General features: G+C 35.0%; 2 protein-coding genes across 4 annotated transcripts; one reads left to right on the top strand and one right to left on the bottom strand.

The window, feature by feature from the left end:
- Positions 1-7,690: 7,690 nt before the first annotated feature.
- Positions 7,691-8,506, bottom strand: LOC130742953 (uncharacterized). Its single transcript, XM_057595063.1, has one exon. It carries the CDS (start codon positions 8,358-8,360, stop codon positions 7,935-7,937), a length of 426 nt encoding a protein of 141 aa, XP_057451046.1. The 5' UTR covers positions 8,361-8,506; the 3' UTR covers positions 7,691-7,934.
- A 4,648-nt stretch (positions 8,507-13,154) lies between these two features.
- On the top strand, positions 13,155-20,528 carry LOC130747024 (uncharacterized GPI-anchored protein At1g61900-like). 3 transcript variants are annotated; one of them, XR_009022293.1, is made up of 9 exons: positions 13,155-13,480; positions 13,731-13,910; positions 14,931-15,530; positions 15,780-16,025; positions 16,155-16,166; positions 16,650-16,793; positions 16,956-17,000; positions 17,692-19,165; positions 19,958-20,528. XR_009022293.1 is itself a non-coding variant. In XM_057599838.1 (8 exons), exons 1-8 carry the CDS (start codon positions 13,423-13,425, stop codon positions 17,760-17,762), a joined length of 1,356 nt encoding a protein of 451 aa, XP_057455821.1. In that variant the 5' UTR covers positions 13,155-13,422; the 3' UTR covers positions 17,763-20,528. The 3 variants fall into 3 exon arrangements, 1 of the variants encoding a protein (XP_057455821.1); XR_009022292.1 differs by having other exon boundaries at positions 19,614-20,528; XM_057599838.1 differs by having other exon boundaries at positions 17,692-20,528.
- The last annotated feature ends 2,102 nt before the right edge of the window (positions 20,529-22,630 follow it).

Below are 22,630 nucleotides of genomic sequence, written 5' to 3'. Positions count from 1 at the left end.
AAGAGATCAAATTATAATCCCGAGTCTTGATTTCCAATTGGAATTGCTGAATTGGAACCAGATTTCTGCACTTATGTATATGTATCAAATTTTTGTTATTCAGATAGATTATAGTGGCTTCTTATTGCAAGCATTACAATTTGGAACCAAGTGATTCCGTCCCTGTGTAAACCCTCCAGTACCATCTTGCACCACATGCAATTTTTTTGTTATTCTCTTATCCTTTTCTGAAGAATATAAAGTGAACCAGTGCATTGTACCAGACACTGTTTTGCACAATCATTAGTTTAGCTCTTATAAGCTTCTATTTCCCTTGGAATTGTTCTTTTATATCAGAGATTCAATGCTTATGGACTGGACGCTACTCTGCTGGCTGGAGCTAGATATGGTACTAAAGCTTGTGCTGCCAATGGTCCAATGCAAATGGTAAGTTCCTTTGTTATTTTTATTGAGTTGAGTCTATTTGGCTTTCCTTACAGGGCTAATGATTTACATTTCAATAGGGAGTCATGGCTAGAAGTTTTCAGAGAGGTGCAGGTCCTGAACCATTGGGACTGACCAGTCACAAACGTTTTATGAGCGACACCTCAAGTAAAACTACTGAGACAAAGCCTTATGGTCTACGTCCATTGTCTCCTCATCTTCCTGTTTATCAGCCCCAACTTTCTTCGACACTTTCAATTTTCAATAGAATTGCCGGAGCTTCCCTAGCTGCTATCATTGTGGCTTTTTATATGATATATATGAAAATGGGTTTGATTAGCCTCACCTATGATTCATTCTACCAGTTTGTATTTTACTCATCAAAACTCAACCTACTCGCCATTGAGATTTCTGCCTTGGCCACAACCTATCATCTATACAGTGCAATCCGCCATTTACTCGTATGACGTCACAGTCATCACTGATTTGATCCTGAGGTAATTTAATATTTTTCTTGATTCTTGTTTAGTTTTTTATGGTCACAATTACTCGAGCCAAGCATGGTCTGTTAACTGGGTTTGCTTGGGGTTGATATTCAGCTTTTCCAAATATGCTTCAGCACATTTTTATTGCCTTTGAAAGTGTATAACATGTTGTCTTTTCAGATGGAACTTGCATGCTTCAACCATGGAGGCAAACTTCCTCTTATATAAGGAGTTTCATTAGGCAATGTGTATTTGCTTTTGATAGTTATGTTATTATCAACTTAATAATTACAATCTTGGCAGCACTTCATGTTTAATGCGCAAAGCTGCATCTATTTTGCATCTGAAATTTCAGTGATGTTTTTTCGCACCCCTCAGATTGCATGTAACTTAATGTTGCATTTAATAAATGCATTTTAGTTTTTGGGACTCTTTCCAATAGCCATATTATTCTTATACCTACAGTATGTTTGAATGAGTTGGGAGACGAAAATTAAGTTGACTTGTTTCTGATATGATTTCAATGGAACATCTGATGTTTATTTCTTTTAACTCAAAATTGATTGTGGGCAAACTTGTGTTTTAGTAGAAATGTTGAAATTTAGTTTTTGCAATTATTTTGAAATTGTACACTAAATTTAGGATAGACTTGGGGTTTAAGATTAGAGTTTTTAAACGCAATGTGATTTCACTTTTTCCGATGGTACCAGCGGAAAAAGTTTTAATTTGTCTCGTTAAGGTCAACGTGGATTGGGGAAGTAGAATTTTGTCACGTTGAGTTCGTCAGAATTTTGTCACGTTATTGGAGTTAGTAACTTATAAGAAGTCTACACTTATTAACTAGCTTAAGCCTTGTAGAGTAGGGTCAATGAGCTGGCATGTAGATCAATGAGCTGGCATGAGCTGGCAAGTTTGTTGAGAGTAGTTATCAGATTGTTATGACAGCTCTTAGAATCAGTTATCTTGTAGGGTAGAGTAGCTGAGCTATATAAGCTCTGGTAATCGCTTGTACATACACTTTTTGATCAATTGAGAAATAGAATGAGATTTCTCTCTGTTTGGTTTTCTATATGGTATCAGAAGACGAAACTTAACTGCTTCCTGCGTCTCTGCGATCGTTGATCTTCAACGATTTTCATCGTTTTTCGCTTCCAAGATCGTTCTTCTTCTTCGATCTTTTTCACTGTTTTCATTTCTTTTTCGGCTTGATTCCACACGAATTGAGTATCGATTCTCTGGTTTCTGGCGTTTTCAGTATCGATTCTCTGGTTTCTGGCGTTTTCAGTATCGATTCTCTGGTTTCTGGCGTTTTCTGCAATCTAGAGGTTTTGTGATTTCTGCAGATTCTTGTTTCAATCATGGAGGCATATGCAAATCCATTGTTTCTTCATCAAACGGATGGCGGAAATTCTGTGCTTGTGAGTCAACCGCTCACTGGTTCCAACTATCACACCTGGAGTAGAGCCATGAAAGTCGCTTTGTCTATCAAGAACAAAACTGGCTTCATCGATGGAACGATTCCAAAGCCAGCGATTGATCATCCAAATTACGGTGCATGGATCCGTAACAACAATATGGTTATGTCTTGGATCTACAATTCTGTTTCCAAGGAAATTATTCCTAGCATCATGTTTTCTGATTCTGCTTCAGAGATTTGGAACGATCTTAAGGATCGTTTTCAGCAACAAAATGGACCACGCATTTTTCAGATACGCAAGGCAATCTTGAGTACTACTCAGGGAACTGATTCCATCAGTGCTTACTACACTAAGCTGAAGCTCTTATGGGAGGAGTTAGCCTCTTACAGACCAGTTTTCCCCTGCGATTGTGGTGCGTTGGTTCCGTTAAAGGATTTTCTTGATTCTGAGAATGTGATGTCGTTTCTCATGGGATTGAATGAGAATTATGCTTCGGTGCGCGGTCAAATCCTTCTCATGGAGCCATTACCTCCGATCAGTAAGGTTTTCTCTTTGCTAATTCAAGAGGAAAAGCAAAGGGAGGTTGGTACATCTGCTTCACCACCTCCATTAGCATTTGCAGTTGATACAAACAACACTATGCAGACCAACTCTCAGGTCTCTTCTCAAGCAAATGCAGTTCAGTATCCTTCTGGGCAAGGTTATTACAACAAGAATCAGTATCCAAAGAAGGACACACGACCTGTTTGTGCTCATTGTGGTGTTCTTGGCCACACAAAGGACAAGTGCTATAGGATAATTGGTTTTCCCCCGGGTTACAAGAAGCCTACTCAGCAGAGAAATTATCAGCAAAATACTGGTTCTGCAAACCAAGTTTCATGTCAGATGAATGATTCAGCCACTGATGAGTGCCCTCAGCTTACTATTTCTCAGTGCCAACAGTTGATCCAGTACCTTTCCACTCATCTTGCCTCTACTTCTACTTCTTCACCCTCACAGGCATCACCATCTCTTGATGTTGCAGGTATAATTCTGTCCATTTCTTCCTTTTCTTTCTTAGATATACATTCCTGGGTAATTGATTCTGGAGCTACTTCACACATTTGTCACCTTAAGTCTCTTTATCTCACTTTTAAACCCTTACACAATTCATTTGTAGTACTGCCAAATTCCACTCGTGTCTCAGTGCTAGGTATAGGAAGTGTGCAAATCAATTCATCACTTGTACTGTATAATGTACTGTATATTCCTTCATTCAGATTCAATTTACTGTCTTTGAGCTCACTGTTTAAATTCTATGAATACACTGTGACTTTCAATGCTCATACCTTCTATATTCAGGACCCCAAGTCTTTAATGACGATTGGCAAGGGTAAAGTTCATAGCGGACTCTACCTTCTTCAGAGTCAACCATTGTCTTCAAAAGCTTTGTCTCAAGATCTGTCTTCTACTTTTTCAATTCCTTCAACTGTTGCTGATTCCAAAAATACAAAAACATTAGTTCCTGTTTGTAATTTTGTTTCTCATTCATGTACTTCAGTGCCTGTTTCTATTTCTCATTGTAATTCTGTTTTGTCCAATCCCACCTTTTGTACTTGACATACTCGTTTTGGTCATACTTCCAATAAAGTGTTCAATCTGATCAATAAAAAGTTACATTTGTTGTCTTCTATTGATGATTCTTATCATTGTGCTGTTTGTCATTTGTCCAAGCAACATAGATTGCCTTTTGAATCTCATCATAATTTTTCAAGTAATTGTTTTGATCTTATCCACGCTGATATTTGGGGGCCTTTTAAACAACCAACTTATCATGGTTATTCTTATTTCTTAACTCTTGTTGATGACAAAAGTCGATTTACATGGATACATTTGTTGAAACACAAATCTGATGCTACCATTGTCATACCACAATTCTTTGCTTTTGTGAAAACACAATTCAATGTGGTTATTAAATCTTTTAGATCAGACAATGCAAAGGAATTAGCTCTAACTGATTTCTTTGCCACACATGGTGTACACCACCAATTCTCATGTGTTGAGAGACCCCAACAAAATTCAGTAGCAGAAAGAAAGCACCAGCATCTGTTGAATGTAGCTCGAGCTTTGCTTTTCCAGTCACATGTACCCATCCGTTTCTGGGGTGATTGTATTAGCACAGCTGCTTTCATCATTAACAGATTGCCAACACCAAACTTACAAAACAAGTCACCATATGAGCTGCTCTACAACAAGCAACCAACTTACAATGATTTTAGAGTGTTTGGCACACTGTGTTATGCTTCTACATTGCCCTCCACAAGAAACAAATTCACTCCTCGAGCAACTGCTACTGTTTTTATTGGATATCCAACGGGATACAAAGGCTACAAATTATATGATCCACAAAGTAAGAAGGTGTTTATCTCTAGAGATGTTCAGTTTCATGAGGACATTTTTCCTTTCAAGCATCAACCTGAACCAGATAATTGGTTGAATGATCTTGTGTATCCTCTTCCTCAACCAGAACCAACCCAATCGCAGGCATCAACACATCAACAACCAGACCAGACACAAGGAAATGATCTTTCTAATTCACCACAAGCTCCTGCAGGACCAGCCAATAATGCAAATCAGGCTCTACAGTTCCGCAGATCAACAAGAGAACACAGGGCTCCATCTTTCTTGCAAGATTTTCATTGCTACAACATACAACATGGGTCTTCCACTGCCTACCCTTTATCACACTTTCTAGATTACAGTGCACTTGCTCCTGCGTACAAGCATTATGTGTGTCAAATAACAACTGAAAAGGAGCCGACTACTTATGCTAAAGCTGCCATTCATGACCATTGGAGAAAGGCCATCTCAGCAGAACTTCACGCAATGGAGGAGAATAAAACCTGGAGTGTGGTTCCCTTACCCTCTGGCAGAAAAAGTGTAGGCTGCAAGTGGATTTTTAAGATCAAGTACAATGCTGATGGTTCTATAGAACGATACAAGGCACGACTTGTAGCACAAGGGTTTACTCAACAACCAGGTCTCGATTTCACTGAAACATTCTCTCCTGTGGCTAAAATTACAACAGTTAGAACCCTTTTAACACTAGCAGCAATTAAGGGTTGGCATTTAGCACAAATGGATGTGAACAATGCTTTTCTGAATGGTGAATTGGATGAAGAAATCTACATGGATATTCCTAAAGGGTATCAACCATCTTTTCCCTCACAGCAAGCCAACTTGGTTTGTAAATTGCACAAGTCCATTTATGGCCTTAAACAAGCATCACGACAATGGTTTACAAAGTTCAAATCTGTCCTTTTGCCTTATGGTTTTACCCAGTCAAAAAATGATTATTCTTTGTTCACAAAGGGAAGTGCAGAAACTTTTGTTGCCATTTTAGTATATGTTGATGACATTATAATTGCAAGTCCAGTTTCAAGTCTTGTACAGCGAGCAAAAGAAATTCTGTTGTCTCATTTCAAACTCAAAGATCTTGGCTCTTTGAAGTATTTCCTCGGGTTGGAGATAGCCAGGTCAAGTAGAGGAATCTATCTCTCACAAAGAAAGTATGTTTTGTCATTACTTGAAGACACAGGATTTCTAGGATCAAGGCCTTCTGCAGTTCCTATGGATCCTCTGCAAAAGTTCACTGCGGATGCAACTCTTCTTGAAGATCCTAGTTCATATAGGAGGCTCATAGGGAGGCTGTTATATCTGGTGATTTCTAGACCAGATATATGTTATGCAGTGCAAAGACTAAGTCAATATGTTTCAACACCTACAAATGAACATTTGCAAGCAGCTCACACTTTGCTGCGGTATTTGAAGCATACTCCTGGGCAAGGAATTCTGTTCTCTGCCAAGTCTGATCTGCAATTGCATGCCTATGCAGATGCAGATTGGGCATCTTCAGAATGTAGGAAGTCAACTTCTGGCTGGTGTGTGTTTATGGGTGAGTCTCTTTTGACATGGAAGTCTAAGAAGCAGCAAACAGTGAGTCGAAGTTCTGCTGAGGCAGAATATAGATCACTTGCATCAGTCACTTGTGAGGTCATCTGGTTACAGAATTTTCTTTTAGATTTTGGCATCACAAAGCAACCAACACTCTTGTATTGTGATAATAAAGCGGCTATTCACATTGCCACCAATCCAACATTTCATGAGAGAACTAAGCATGTTGAGATAGATCTTCATTTTGTCAGAGAAAAGGTTGAGAATGGAGACTTGAAGCTTATACATGTGAGATCCAACCATCAGCTTGCAGATCTTCTCACAAAGGCATTACCAAGAGCTGCTTTCCTTCAATTGCTATCCAAGATGGGAATTACAAACATCTTCCTGCCATCTTGAGGGGGGAGTATTGGAGTTAGTAACTTATAAGAAGTCTACACTTATTAACTAGCTTAAGCCTTGTAGAGTTGGGTCAATGAGCTGGCATGTAGATCAATGAGCTGGCATGAGCTGGCAAGTTTGTTGAGAGTAGTTATCAGATTGTTATGACAGCTGTTAGAATCAGTTATCTTGTAGGGTAGAGTAGCTGAGCTATATAAGCTCTGGTAATCGCTTGTACATACACTTTTTGATCAATTGAGAAATAGAATGAGATTTCTCTCTGTTTGGTTTTCTATACACGTTGAGTTCGTCGGAAATTAAAACAGTATTTTTTTTTGGGTGCAAGAAAGGGTTTTATAAACAACAGAAAGGAAAAAGTAAACTCCAAATCTACGATCTCTGAAACCAGTGCACTTACTAACATGAGCTGATTCAGTGCCTCAAGAGTGGTGGTATATTGAGAAGCTCCAAATTTTGTTAGAAAATCTGCACATACATTATCCTCCCTCAATGTATTACACTAATACTAATTGATGCTTGCCAATCTCACCTCAACAAATTCCTTATATCCCACAAAAGAAAAGCATATTTATGCCTACCCGGAGGCTCCCTTTCCAGGACATGAACAACAGCAACAGAGTTCAACTAGCAAATAACATGCCTCTCCCCATCTGCCAGACTAAAGATACCCGATGGTGAATTGCTAAGAACTCCCCATATGGATTTACGCAATGATGTTGCACCTTGCTTGCTCCATTTGTTCCATAGCGAAAGCGGTCGAAGTTTCTTCCCAATACATAACTACTAGTGGAAAACAGTAACTAGATGTCAAGAAAATTAATTCATGATTTACCAGGGTACTGGAACATGATCATTGGCAGAAACCATCATAAGTTTTTTTTGGGTGCATTGTTTTGTCATCTTCGGACAAAATCATCAATTATATGTTTTTTATGATAATTGTAAATGTATTCAATAAAAATAAACTCTGTAAGGTCAGAAAGTTATAGTATCATTGGTTCTTACTAAAGCTAGGAAGATCAAAGAACATAGAAAATCTTATGGTTCTTATTTCCAAATGCCTCATCCAAACAAAATTTGGTTCCACAAAGAACAAATACCAGACCCGCACCAGAAGCACAATTTTAATTCCTCAATTGTTTTTCTCAAGCAAAACTGAAACTACTTCATTGATATGGATTTCAATACATATACACATAAATTCTACTACATCAAATAAAAAAGAAAAATGTGATTATTTACATGCATGATACATGGATTGTTAACTAAACAGCTACTTTAATAAGCGTTCCTCTGGAATGCTTTCTAAAGCTGGTCTCCAAGAATTTGTGCCTCCGTCAAACTCACTAACATCAGAAACAGAAAATTTCCCTCCTCTCAACTCAATAGCACAAAGCAATTGCTCAAGTGAGGTGTGGGGATCAGGAGAATCATCCTTGTAGCTCAACATCCTCTTCAACTCCTCTTGAGTCATCACCACTCTAATCCTCACAGCCCCAATTCTAGAATCACCATCACCATCATTTTCTATCTTGAACCTCACCTTCTTATTCTTCTTCTTCATGCATTGTTTCAAGCTTGGATCTTCCAATTTGGAAGGTGGAAATGTCTTTACCTCCTCAATTTTTTCTTCACAACCATAGTTCTCAATCTCATGATCTTGTGCTAATACTTTGTTGTTTCTCAAGCAGTTGCCCATGTTAACAAGAATTTAACTCACAACAAAAACAGAACATGTATTTGGAAATTGAGTCTGTCCAAAGTGAGCTATATATACAGAGCGATGGAGAGAATGCACATGGAGTTTCCGGTTGTTGCGCCGGGTATTTAAGATAAACAAGTGGGGTTTCTCTTTGCTTCAAATCATAGATTCATAACCACCATTAATGATGCTTTTCCATTATCATTCGTTTCATACTATGTACAAGATTATTTTACTATAAGTGTAGCCATCAGCAGCCTGGTATCTTAAGTACAACTCATGCTTGGATTAAAAATAATTGTTTTCTTAACGAATTCGAGTCTACCTTAGTATGTGTGAGATAACCACCTCTCATAACTGTATACTTCTCATTTGTGACACACGTCTTTCCAGTTTCCATATCAAACTATATATTAATGTTTTTATTTCTTTTTTTATATAATCATTCGTTGAAAGGTATTTCTTTATTTAACTTTTAATTGTCATAAATTTAATTTTGCAAATCAGAACACACAAAAAATCAATTCAGATAAAATTTAAGGACCAAAAAAATAAAATAAAATTTAAGGACTTGTGGAATTGGCGAAACAAACAAACACCTGCTATTTAATTACCTAATCAAACCTTGTGGAATATATTTTATTTTATTCATAAGGCAATTCAATTGATAAAATTTGATTGGTTAATTTCGTATATATTCTTCCTTGAAAACTCTTATTATTGTTAGGAAAGTACTCCACGCATTTGAACTTTTATTATGTCGTTGTCTCAATATCTGTCCATTATTTATATTTAGCTCTATGATTAGTTCCAAAAAAGTGTTTAGCTGGAAGTTGGTGCCCTCTAATTTCTGCTCAACAAGCCCTCATTTACGATGAGGCTAAGCTAAATGATGGCACATTTGCACGCTAATTTGTTTTGATCTTTTAAGGTATTTCATATCCGACAATCATGAAAAATTACTACTTCCCCATACTATTTTTCTACAGTGCAATTAACTAAATTTTTTAAGGAATGTATGAATTAATTACTTAATTCTTATATTAAAGACATGTATAACTGTTAAATGCCTTAGTTAAACCAAAAGTAGTCAAACCATCCAAAAGTGTCATGATAACCTAAAAAATTGTGGAATGAATTTCATCCATCATGGGTTACCAACAATTAATGTGGACACCGCAATTTCAAAGTCAACACTAAAGCAAATTCATGTGACTGGGATAAGTTAAATAAAATATCTCACATGAAAACGCGATATTGAAGCAAGAAGGGAGATTTATAGAACAAGACATGTTAAGCTTGAGGACATGACCATTTATTTCAATGAGCACTGTATTTGGTCCCATTTAATATGAAAGTTGCTGATGATCAGTTTAAGGGTCTTACGTGTTGAAACATTAGCCATTGCCAGCAAGATGGGGTATCTCTTCACATGGGATAACTTGCACTTGCATTTCATCCACTTGAGTTTAATTTCTTCCACAATTAATTAATCTAAGATGTTGGACCCCTGCACCTTCATTTGCAGGAATTGATAGACAATAATGTGCTTCAAACTTAAGGTTGTTTCATGTTTGCCAAGGTGAAATTTTGATTAATTGATGTCATTTCTATAAGTTAAGATTTTAATGAGAAATTTGTCTCACGTATTTAAGAGAATTGATAGGGGTCACGACTTTCCCATGAATTTTAATCTCTTTAATAATTCCATGCATTTTTATATGATTTTTTTTTAATTGTAGTCTCAACCCTCACAAAAATTTGTAGATTTTTAAAAATTCTATTTCAGCATCCCAGCTAATTTTTTTTTGTAACTATTGTACTTGGCTCCAAATAAATAAACTAGTAATTCAAATTATGCATGCCAAAACCATAATTAGCTCTTTAATGGTGTTTCCTTTTTTCATACACAATAATCAAATTCGAGACTAATTAAAAAAAATTAAACATGTATAAGTTAAACCAAATCACTCTTTGTAATACATCTCCAATACATAAGTATCCTCTATAATTATGCTAACATAATTTTAAATTTTATTAGCGCGCGGGTGCACATGGGTTGGGTTGAATGGTTTTGTAGGCTAATCAGGATCCGATCCGAACCGATTAAAATTGTTTGGGTTGAGTTGGGTTGGATTTTGTGAGTTTTCACCTTCGGACCCGAACCAACCCAATCCGACGATCTTCGGGTTAGTTCGGATGGGTTGATTGGATCACTATATTAAAATAACAATAAATATTGAATATTGAAAAAAATATCAAAGCTTCAAAAAAAAAATCAAAAAATTGGTAAATACGTTATACTACCAAATAACATAAAAAAGACACAAAACATTGTACTAAATAGCATCTATATATATATGTAAAGCTCACTTGAGCTATAAGTATTAAATGCATTTAATGTATTGAGCAAACTTATTACTATTTTTTGCACTACCTACTAAAATGTAAAAGTTAATTTGAACCTTTGTATTAACATTTTCCTTTGTATTACAAAAATTAAATTAAAATATTAAAAATTAATAAATTTGTCTAAGTCATTAGTTATTCAACTACCAACTAAAATGTATAACTCAATTGAAATTTTGCTATAAATAGACAAAAAACCAAAAAAAATTATTTGTATGATATACATTAAACTAAACTAAAAACTGATCAATAATTTTTTTAGACCAATTAGTTATTCAACTACCAACTAATTTTCATGTTTATTGTATAAGGTAGAATAGAACATGACAAAAGACTCCTTAAACATAACACTTTAGTTCTCTAAAAAAGAGCGAAAAAAACTCTAATAAACAAAAACTACACTTTTATTTGAGATAGGAAGGTTAATACGCGTTAATATACTGATTTAATAAAATATTTAATTAGATACAAAAATATTTAAAAAATATATATTAGTCATAATCATTTTTTTTAACAAATTTCTTTGTAATTAATATATTAAATAATAAGATAAAAAATTGAAATAAATTGTATTTTTAATAGTAATTAAACTACCTAAATTGAATAATAATATTCATAAACATAAAAATTGACTTGAATTTTGCATTAGGAAAAAATAACTAAAATTAAAGTTGATTAATGACAAAATAATGTTAGAAATAAATAATTTAGATAAAAAAATTAAATATAAAAATGACACTATAAGGTATTTACTATTAACTATAATGTATGTGTGTTTTATTTGACGAAAAAATCTCAATATAATTTTATGATCTTATTATATATTAGTAAAAACGATTTTGAGCAAGGTTAATAGATAAGTTATGACCAAAGTTGAATAAAATTAATCTATTTAATTTATATCTTATAATAGTTGAAAAAGATGATATTACTTTATTTTTCTCAATTTTAACATGTGTAAACCTGTTTGGGAAATTGTGTCCCCAAAATGACTTTCTCGGTAAAAAGTACAAAAAAATGGTAAAACAACTTTTTTGATGGCATTAAAAACTTATTGCTTAAATTTTTTCATAATATTTATTAAAAACTTATTAATTTATTTTTTAATAATATTTTTCACATTATTAAATAAATAAATAATTAAATTTTTAAAATGATCCAATGCTGATTATTAAATATTAATTATTGAATTTGAGTAATATTAATTTATTTACAAAGAGAACTCTAATAATATTTATTAAAAACTCCTTTTTTTTGAAATGATTGAAATGTTGAACACAATTATTAGTATTTCTTTTAAAATAAAAAATAATTTAATATTTATGTAATAATTTAAACTATAATCATTGTTATTTAATGTTTAAAATGTTGTAAAGAAACCCGTGCAACGCACGGGTATAATATCTAGTGAAATAGTATTACATAAATGACATAGAGCCAACTACCATGAAAAACAACTGCGGCAATGGAATCAAGTTAATCAATACGACAATGACATGACACTTGAAATTTAAATGTCTCAATTCTCCGACATGCCAAATAAAATTGAAACAAAAAGTGAAGAATGTGAAAAGTGAAACTGTGAAATAAAATAAGGGTTTTAGAATTTACATGTATGTTAGGTAAAACTATTAAAAATATATATTAATAATATATTATTATTATTGTATGTTTGGATTTCGGGTTGGATTGAGTGAATTGTTATTAAATCCGATATCCGATCCGAAGTTGATTGGATCGTAATAAAATTCGTCCGATTAACCCGTTTGCCCAATCCAACCCGCATTTTTGTCATTAGATTAGATTGGATCGGGCGGGTTCATTGGATCTACCCGACCCATGTGCACCCCTAAGCGCACGTGGATACAGGTTTATTGGATCTTATTAAGACTTATCTACTAGAAAATACACTAAATAAGCTATAATAATAATCTTCATATTTTAACTTTAACAATTGATGATTAGATTTAGTGACTCACAATGATTACTCATCTCACTCTCACATAAAAACTTCATTCTTATATAATATGTCCACTTAACTCTTAGGTACTTTATATATGTAAAAAAACAAACAAATAAGTACTACATGCATAAAGTTATAAACTAATTTCATGTTAATAATAAACCATGAAAAATAGTGAGGTGATTGTTCATCTCGTCTCTTAATCATGAGTTCAGGATTTATCGTCATATATGATAATACAACATTTTTGAACTAATTGGAAGGACCCAACATTATTGAACTAATTACTTATGATTTTTTTCTTAATAAAGAATTTAATTTCAATTGATTTTGATGCGTTGATTCCTTGAATCCAACGGTTCCTGCTTCTTCTTATAACAATCAAACGGGGTCCATGCTGGGATAGAAGGTAACATGGGGTTAACTAACCAAGCTACCTCTCACATGGCATTCAATCCATCACGTGCCCTGCACGTGATCGTCCCTGATAACATCGCTGGCATTACCATCTCTCTCTCTCTCTCATGTTGAGAGTGAGTGAAGTGGAGAAAACGAGTTTCTTGCATTTTCTTATCCTTTTCTTCACTTCTCAATTCAATTCACACTCTAATTGTGATTTCATTGAACGTGTTTACCAATCTTCTTAATGTTCAATTTGGGATTCATTGGTTACAAGCTGCTGCAACTATGAAGAGATTGCACTCTCCCAGTTTCCTTCTTCAGATTACCATCTTTCTTACTCTCTGTATGTGTGTTACACAAACTTGTTTTTTTGTAAAGAATTGAATTTGTCATTCAACTTAATATGCTGTATAATTATTATTATTCTTATTATTATTATTTTTGGTTGCACTTACTTGATAAAATTATGCAATGTATCATATATATAAAAAGCTGAACAAGGGTCTATTTAATTTGAGGCAAAATGCAATGTAGGAATTGTTTAATTTTCTTCAGGAAATATTAACTTTTTAAGCTGAAAATTGACTATGCAGTTATGAAGAACTCCCAGGGTTCTCAAATTGGTGGTGTTAAATATTCCTTTTCTATCAGAACTAAGGTTGATGCAGTGCCCCATGATATCTCTCCAAGCACACAGCCAATGCCATTTATTCCTCTTTTAGCTCCTTCGCCGTTGAGTCCTTTCGCCAATAATTCTTTGCCTAAGTTATCAGGTAGTGTTTACTTTTCCTTTTCAGCTTGTCTTACAGTGTGAAATTTCAATTGTTGAATTCTTGTTTTCACAGCCACCTATGATTGGTATATTGTGTTTATTGGATAAAGGGGTGAAAAGGGGAAAAACTCAGGGTTTAATTCATATAGAGGCCAATACTCAAATTTAGATGTATATTTGTCTTCAAATATTTAAATCAAAGAGATCTAGTTATTATATATTAAAGGCTTGAAGGATGAGGAGTGGTGAAGCCTGAAAGGTGTTAGTAATATATTATGAAATCATTCATGTGTCGTCACCCAATAGCTTAAGATTTTTGCATAGTTAATTCATGACAAAGGATTCGTCGTGGAATTAGAGTGCACTGGCAGTAGTGAAAGTGCAGTATTGTATCAATGCTGTCTTAAGTTGTGACCAGATGACTTTATGTAGGTGAAGGTGCATGAGGACAGGTGCAATTCTTGCAATGAGGGAAAGGTTAAGTGTAGGTGCTGTCTTAAGGGTTTGTGAGAGCTAGTTTGTTGCATTCATGTGGTTCATATATCTGTGTTAAAGGTGCTTTGTTGTGAAGTCATGAGTAGAATGAGATGCAATAGAAAGGTTACCACCAACTTACATTTGTAAGGAAAAATGTAGAAGTTGAGGGTGGAGGGAGATCATTGCTCTGTAGTCACCTACTCCCTCCACCCCTGAAGGATAGCATATGGATTTGGATGTCCTTGCATATTGTGGTACCTTTACAATTATTCTTAGCTTCATTATATGATTAAATCTTTCATTATGAATGACTGGTGTCTTGCCAGAAAACAATGAAACTACTACTTTGTTTTTCCTTGAAAATGCTATTGCACTTGCATCCTTTCTAATGCTTTCTGAGGTTTATTTTTAATTTCTAAATAATCTTCCTCTTCCCATCCTAGAAAAAATATATAACACCATAGCCAAGAAAACTGTTGAATAACTGACTTCAAAGCAGATTCTTCTGATTACTAAGATGACCTAGAATTCCTTTTGCTTCCAGGCCTATGTTCGTTAAATTTCTCAGCTGCTCAAGATATAATGACCAGAACTGCTACTGATTGCTGGACTTCCTTTGCTCCATTTTTGGCAAATGTTGTATGTTGTCCTCAATTTGATGCCATGCTGGTGACCCTCATAGGGCAATCAAGCAAATACACTGGGGTGCTAGCTTTGAACACTACTCATGCTACTCACTGTTTCTCTGATGTTCAGAAGGTCCTGCTCAGTCAAGGTGCGAACGAGGACCTAAAGAATATATGTTCAATCCATACAGCAAATCTTACTGAAGCCTCTTGTCCTGTTGTACTTGTCGATGAATTTGAGAGCATTGTAGACTCTTCAAGACTTCTTACTGCTTGTAGAAACATTGATCCTGTAAATGAGTGTTGTGACCAAGTTTGCCAAAATGCCATAAATTATGCTGCTAGAAAAATTGCCTTGAATGACATGTCTAATTCAAATGGAAACCATAGCTTTCCGGGGCATACAGCTAGGATCAAGGGTTGTAAGAATATAGTACTTCGTTGGCTGGCTAGCAAACTTGATCCATCGACCGCAAATAGTATTTTTAGAGGACTTTCAAGCTGCAACCAAAACAAAGGTGAGCACGGGAAAAGAGAAGAAAAGAAAAGGAAAATTCATTATCATACATCATGTTTGATTATTACACTTTTGGCTTAACTTATTGGGCATCCATCTGACATTTGATGTTAAATGTTATTATAAGAGCCCGTTTGGATACAGACTAAAGAGCACTAATTGGAACTTATTCACTAGAAAAAAAACACTAGATAAACTCCAATAAGTGTTCTTTAGTCTACATCCAAACGGGTTCTAATACTTCCATCAGTCTGCCCGTTGGTTTTTCCCAATGTCACGAGTGTTGTGAAAGAATGTGGAAATCAGATAAGTAACCAAACAGCTTGCTGCAAAGCCACCAAAAGTTATGTGTCCTATTTGCAAGAACAGAGCTTTGTGACCAATCTGCAAGCCATGAAATGTGCTGTATCACTCGGAAAGAAGTTGCAGGAAGCAAATGTCTCGAACAATGTTTATAATCTTTGTCATATAAGCCTGAAGGACTTTTCTCTTCAAGGTTGGCATTGCTATCTTTCCCTTGCTTAAGAAACTACTGTTTACCCTCTCTGCAAGTACTGATATTGATGCTTGTCCTGTTATGCAACTTAATGTTAATGGTCGCTGGATTTTCTCATGGATGAATCAGTTGGATCACAAGGTATCATTTATACTTTATAGCATGAAATTTTTATTGATAAATTGCTTTACCATGCTTCTGAAATAAGGATAGAATTTGTACTTTTTCTTTGTTCCCATTTCGTGTCATAATTACCATGGTTTTCTGATTACTGACCATGTTGTTATTTTCCATTTTACTTAGGAATAAATCTAACATAGGATCTAATGTTTAAAATAAAGCGTAAACTGACATCTTCATTTAGGCCCTGAATGAATAAATTTTCAGAGTATTTGTCAGTAATTTTAGCAATCAAGTGTTTTGAAGGAAACTATGTGATCCCATGTATAGTTATGAGATTAATAAATGGAGGAAAATATGCTTGTTATTGTGAACAAAAAGATACCTTAAGTAATATATGATAGAGCATACTTATGCAGTTTATATATCAGATTCTTCTGGAGACTGCATCAAATTTTTATTGGGGTTGTAGTATCTAAACTTAATCTTTCCAATTTCATCTAGTATCTGGCTGCCTTTTGCCGAGTCTACCTTCAGATGCGATATTTTATAGAACTTCAGGGATTGGATTCATTTGCGACCTTAATGATAACATTGTAGCTCCATGGCCTTCAACATCATACCCGCTTCCGTCTTCATGCAATAGAAGTACGTCTAAGCTCTCCATATATCTCACCTTTTACTCTTGTATCACATTGGATTTTCTTTTCCTTGTAATATTTCTACTGTGGCCAAATACATGTCTTCGATATCTGTACTAAGTCTTTACTATGTCTGATTCATTTGTTCACTGAATTAATGGCATTGCAGCGACAACACTTCCATCCCTTCCTACGGCAACATCTTCTCAAAATGGTAAGCACCATCATTCATGTTGTTGTATTGCTATGAACTAGCTTTTCAGGACAGATCTTTCCATTTTCAAAGCAGTGATAATTTTAACATATAAAAGGTTCCTTCTCTCTTCTTTCGATCATGTTCTATAGGCAGATGTCTTATATAAGAGCTACAAATCTGTCTTGGCTATATGAAAAAAAAATTATGACAGGATGTGAAAATTAAAAGTATGTGCATACTTTGGTATGCTCATGTTTAACAGATGTCTGGTGTGGCATATTGGGTGATCCAAATTTACCAGGGAATCTTCTACTGAAATAAATAACTTATAGCATATTGGTGGAATTAAATTATATTATCCCCTGTATACATGGCTTCCATTAAACATCCCACAGTAAAACCTTCCATGAAGTATCCTGGACAACTGTTGAAATATTTTGGATGTGTTTTTCATTCTTTGAAGAAAAATGAAACAGAGAAATAAGATGAAATCAATAGAATCATTTATACATATCCGGAAGACTCGGAACTGAGTTTGGTTTTCAACTATCTACTTTAGCCGACTCATCTCTGGACTTCTTTAATGATATATAGATTATCAGACACTTCAATAGGATATTTTCTATGTTTGGTTCATCCCCACCCAGGGTTTGATGTACCTATGCATTTACATTGATAGTGACTAATTTTAATTTTCCATTTGTTGTAGGTCTTTTCATTAATAGCTTGGTTTGGCCTCCTCTCTTCACGTCTATACTATTTTTCAAGAGACTTCTTTAACCTTGGAGTTCTCTTTATTTGAATTCTTTTGGCTACAGAGGTTTTTCAGATAAGTTGGCTATTCTTTGAGGCTTTAGGGAAGGACTAAAAGTCCTTCTTCAAAGCCAATCATCTAACATGTTTATATTGTAACTTTGTTACTGAGTAGATAGTTTTTTCTGGTAGATTCTTGATTGTATTATATTACTGTATCACTATTTCAACATTCTTTGAAATTGTAATAAGTCTTATCTCATAAAAGAAAATATAGATATTAAAAAATAGGCTTAAATAACGCTTTGGTCCTTGAAATTGTAAAGGGAATCAAATCTGGTCCTTGTAAAATTTTCGCATCAAATTGGGTCCCAAAATTTGTTTTTTTAATCTAATTAACTCCTTTTGCTCAATTTTGACCGGTCAACGGTCCAGTGGCAAGCTTAGTCAGCTAAGGACGGTCACGTGGACTTTTTCACATCAATTTTAGTCCCTTGAAAAGTATTTTAATCAATTTTAGTCCCTGTTCTTCCACCTTCATCTTCTTCCTCTATAACTCAAATCCCATAAATTCAAAAGGAAGAACAAGGTGAATGTGATGAACATATAGTTTTTTTAGGGTTTTGAATTTCTAGATTTAAGAATTTGAGTTATGGAGGAAGAGGAAGAAGGTGGAAGAGGAAGGTGGAAGAACAAGGACTAAAATTGATTAAAATATTTTTTAAAGGACTAAAATTGATGTGAAAAAAATCCACGTGGCCATCCTTAGCTGACTAGGCTTTCCACTGGACCGTTGACTAGTCAAAATTGAGCAAAAGGATTTAATTAGATTAAAAAAACAATTTTAGGGACCCAATTTGATGTGAAAATTTTACAGGGATCAGATTTGATTCCCTTTACAATTTTAAGGATCAAAAGAGTATTTAAGCCTAAAAAATAATAATTATCTTAACTTGTCGTAGTTAAGTTATGTGTATTATTTGTCCTTTTGCACTCGATAATGAAGAAAGCTTAATTGAATGCATTAGAAATGAGTTGGAATTCCTTTACATGAGATTGTCTTTGATGAGAGAGTGAGAAACAATGTCCCACCAATAGAAAGAAACAATTCCTTCATAAGGTTTGGTTTCACTCTGCACCTAGTAGATAAATCCTAAGGGGATAAAATCCACTCAAATCCATTAAATGGTGTTTGGGTGCACCAATAGATTTTCATACATGGATCTCATGTGAGAGATCTAATTCCAGTTTTGCTTATTGAATTGATTTTGTTTGGTGCTGCTGTTCTGAGGTTGGTCCCTTCAGATGAGATTGCCACAAACGGCAATATGATATGATAATCGTGTGTTTTCCATCTTTCATCCTTGACTTCTGGCATTGAGTTTATTGATCAAACCTTGTAGCTTAGTAGCATAAATGAAGTGACTCAGGTACCAAACATTGTAATTTAATCTGTATATATTTTTCATTGATATATTCTTCCTTGTATTATCATTTTTTCTATTTTCTATGAGGGGGAACTTGTGCATATCGCAACAACAAGCAAGTTCTTTTTCCCATTAAGTGGGATTAGCTAAATATAACACGTATCATGCCGAAATACGAGTTAATATGAGTAATTGGGAGGGCGTAGAAACTAATCATGTGCTAGCCACGGAAGAATATAAGCAATAATTAAGAAAGAAAAGTGACTAAATATAGGAGAGGATGACTCATCAACTAAAGTATTGATATGGCAGCATAATAGCAATACAATACAATGTTAATGAAGTGGGGAGATTTCTCCCCTTTCAGAGGGTTTTTTTTGCTCTTTCCCAAGTAAAAGTTCTCCATCCTCGATGTAGGAATTCTCACTATTTCACACTTTTTGCTTTCAAGCCAAGAGGTTGCATTGGGATAGCAATAACATGCCACCAACCCACATAAAAAGATGTAAGGCGGGTGTGTAACAAGCATGATCGGATGAATCTAGTCAAATCAGCGAACAATGTTGATTGAGGAGGAATCGTGAGTCTCTGGTGAGTGGTGGTGATGGATGGAAGATGAGGGGTAGATCACGGTGGTCTGTCATTAATAACGCCTAAGAGGGGTCCCTGCAATGACACTCCAATGCCAAAATAAGTGGTTGGGGTTTGAGAGGGATAGTTTTTGCTAAGGTTGGAATGAGAGTGGGTACATGAGGGTTTCCCTTTTACCTGTCTTATTTGTGTCTCTGTTTACAGATACTGGTGGAGTAATGAGTGTCTAATGCAGCTCTCAATTTCGATCGTTGGATCTTCTGCATGTGGCAGGGACTCTGGAGGGCTCAAATGTGTGCACCGCGTACACGCTACCCGTGATCTTGAGCTATACGGCTACACCTGAGGCTAGAGTAAAAGACTTCTGATTGGAAGTGAGGAAGTGACACAAACGCCCTTGGTTGAGGAATTTGCGGTGAGTGGGAGTCAAGACGAGGGACTCGCTGGTCAAAGGGGAATAAGAAGATAGTGACTGGAGGTCGAAGTGGGGACGATTGATCCTCCTCTGAAACAGTATTCCTTAGCTCTTACATTCAACAATGGATGTCGAGAGGTATAAAGTGGTTGCAGTGTTGTTGGATGTAAATGGGATATATATGAGGATTTGGTGATTGAAGCAGGGATGACCAGAACGGACGATCGAATCCTTATCTGGAACAAAACATTTAACTTTTTTCTTCATTTAGTATGTAGGAGCTTTGTAAGAAAATGAAGTAGAAGGATTAAACATTACTCTCAGTAATATTATGAATTTGTCCCGTTTTGAGGGGCTTAACCCAATTTGCACAATTTTTTTTTTATGAATTTGTTTTTATATCTCCTAGGGATAACTCAAGTGGTAAGAGTTAGGAACATAAAAGTTAAGTGAGATGAAGGGTAAAGGGTCCAGAGTTCGAACTTTGAGAAGGGGAATTTACTAACACTATTAACAAGTAACTAAAAAAAGAAGAATTTGCTTCTACTTTATTGCAAATAAATTATATATCCATTTTGGAAAACAATATTGCTGGTTGACAAGAACGATTTGCGCATGACTTCATGAGGTAGAGGCTAAAACACGTGAATTTGCATAATTAATCATGGGTATTTTATTCTCTCAAAACAGCATCACCCACACACACTCAACAATTTTTTATTTTTTTTAGGAAACAAATTGGTCAACAATTTGATTGGTTGAAATAATTTTCTTATGTTGTCCATGTACGTGGAAAGCTTCTTAACAAGAAACGCTTGCTTGCGGCTTGATTTATTCGATCTCAATTTGAGTGAGTTAAGAGCATCTCCAATGGTAGTATTTAATGTTAAATACATACTCATATAAATATTTATTATCATTGAATTACATATTCGATTTTAACATGATAAAAATGAGTATGTGAGAATATATACTCTATACTAGACTTAAAAAATGAATTTGTATTTATTACAAACACTTACAATTAATTAAAATGAAGATAAATAATAAAATATACAAATGTGATGATGATGGTGAGATCCATTATAGAAACTTTTAAGAGTTGTTGGGTTGGAGTAAAAAGTTAGTAAAATAGTGAAGATGATGTGACATTATGATGAATTGAATAAATGAAGTGTATATATTTTAGTAAGTATTATTGATTTAGATGCTTTTAAGTTAATCGTCATTGCTTTCATCACATGGCAATTATTTGGGGACATATCCCATCATGTGAAGTGCATGTCATTAATTAATTGCTGATAGGAATAATCAGCAAAGTTGGTTTTCGTCTTTTCGTTTTTCTTTGTCATCTAACTGGAAAGTTCTATACCTTGTCACTGCACTTACACAAGTCAAGGATAACTTTTTCATTTTTTCCATATGAAACTGATCTACTGAGACTTCTTTGTATCAGAGCTACAATACAAGATTGGAACAGGAAGATTATCCTTACACCACCTACAGATACACCCCCCCAATTCAACATAACATTCCCCTAATGACCCAAACCGTCTTGATCCCACCACTGCAGCATAGTTGGCACCTACTTCATTAACCAGCCAAAGACAGCAAGGGACGAAAAAGACTCAATTGGCTGGCTCTTCCTGTGTTCTTTCTTAATGGGGAAAAAATTAGCTGATCCTTTAGATTCACTCACACATTGAAAAATATAAATAGAAGAGAGAAATAAAAAATATAATGAGAGATACAATAATAATAAAAAAGGAATAAAGAGAAAACTAATGTGAATATAATGAAATAAAAAATTGACGTATAAAGGTTACAAAAATGTATCGACATAAATCAAAATCATCAAAATAATTAGATTTTTTTATAAGCAAAATTCATTTAAAAGTACAAGAGGTGCTAAAAAATACAGTATGAAACAGCAATGGAGTAGGAAAGGATATGAAAAGACCCGTACTTATGCCCAACCTACTACCCACCAGAAACCCAACCAAATCAATAAATAAAATTTAACTTCAGACCAACAATTGGATTACAACTGTGCCACTATCTGCAGTTATTTCATTACTTTGCGTCCCTTGCAATTCATTATAGCCTCAAAGTCAACACCAATGAAAATTAAGGAGAGGAAACAAACCCACCATTAATTAAGAAGCGAAAGACACTGAGGTCGGAAGGTGACTGTAGCTTCAATGATCTCGTCAAGGCCGCCAACCTCGATTCAAACAGAGCCCGGCCGAGGCACCACCTAGCTCAACCTCCATACCGCCACACCCAACCACCATCACAAACTCCCTGACTAAAAACCCAAAACTCTGCAACAAACGGAACGCCCAAAACACGTTAATCGACAAAACCGGACTAATCAATCGACGACGCCAGTGAAGCAGGGAAGAGAAGCATCGGCGTGGGGAGCCAGGAGATACACCCACACAGGACTAGCACAAAGGGTT

The sequence above is a fragment of the Lotus japonicus genome, chromosome 3 (genome assembly GCF_012489685.1).
Source record: "Lotus japonicus ecotype B-129 chromosome 3, LjGifu_v1.2".
Lineage (NCBI taxonomy): Eukaryota > Viridiplantae > Streptophyta > Magnoliopsida > Fabales > Fabaceae > Lotus > Lotus japonicus.
The sequence above is the reverse complement of the archived record's forward strand: the minus strand, read 5'-3'. Positions and strand labels throughout refer to the sequence as shown.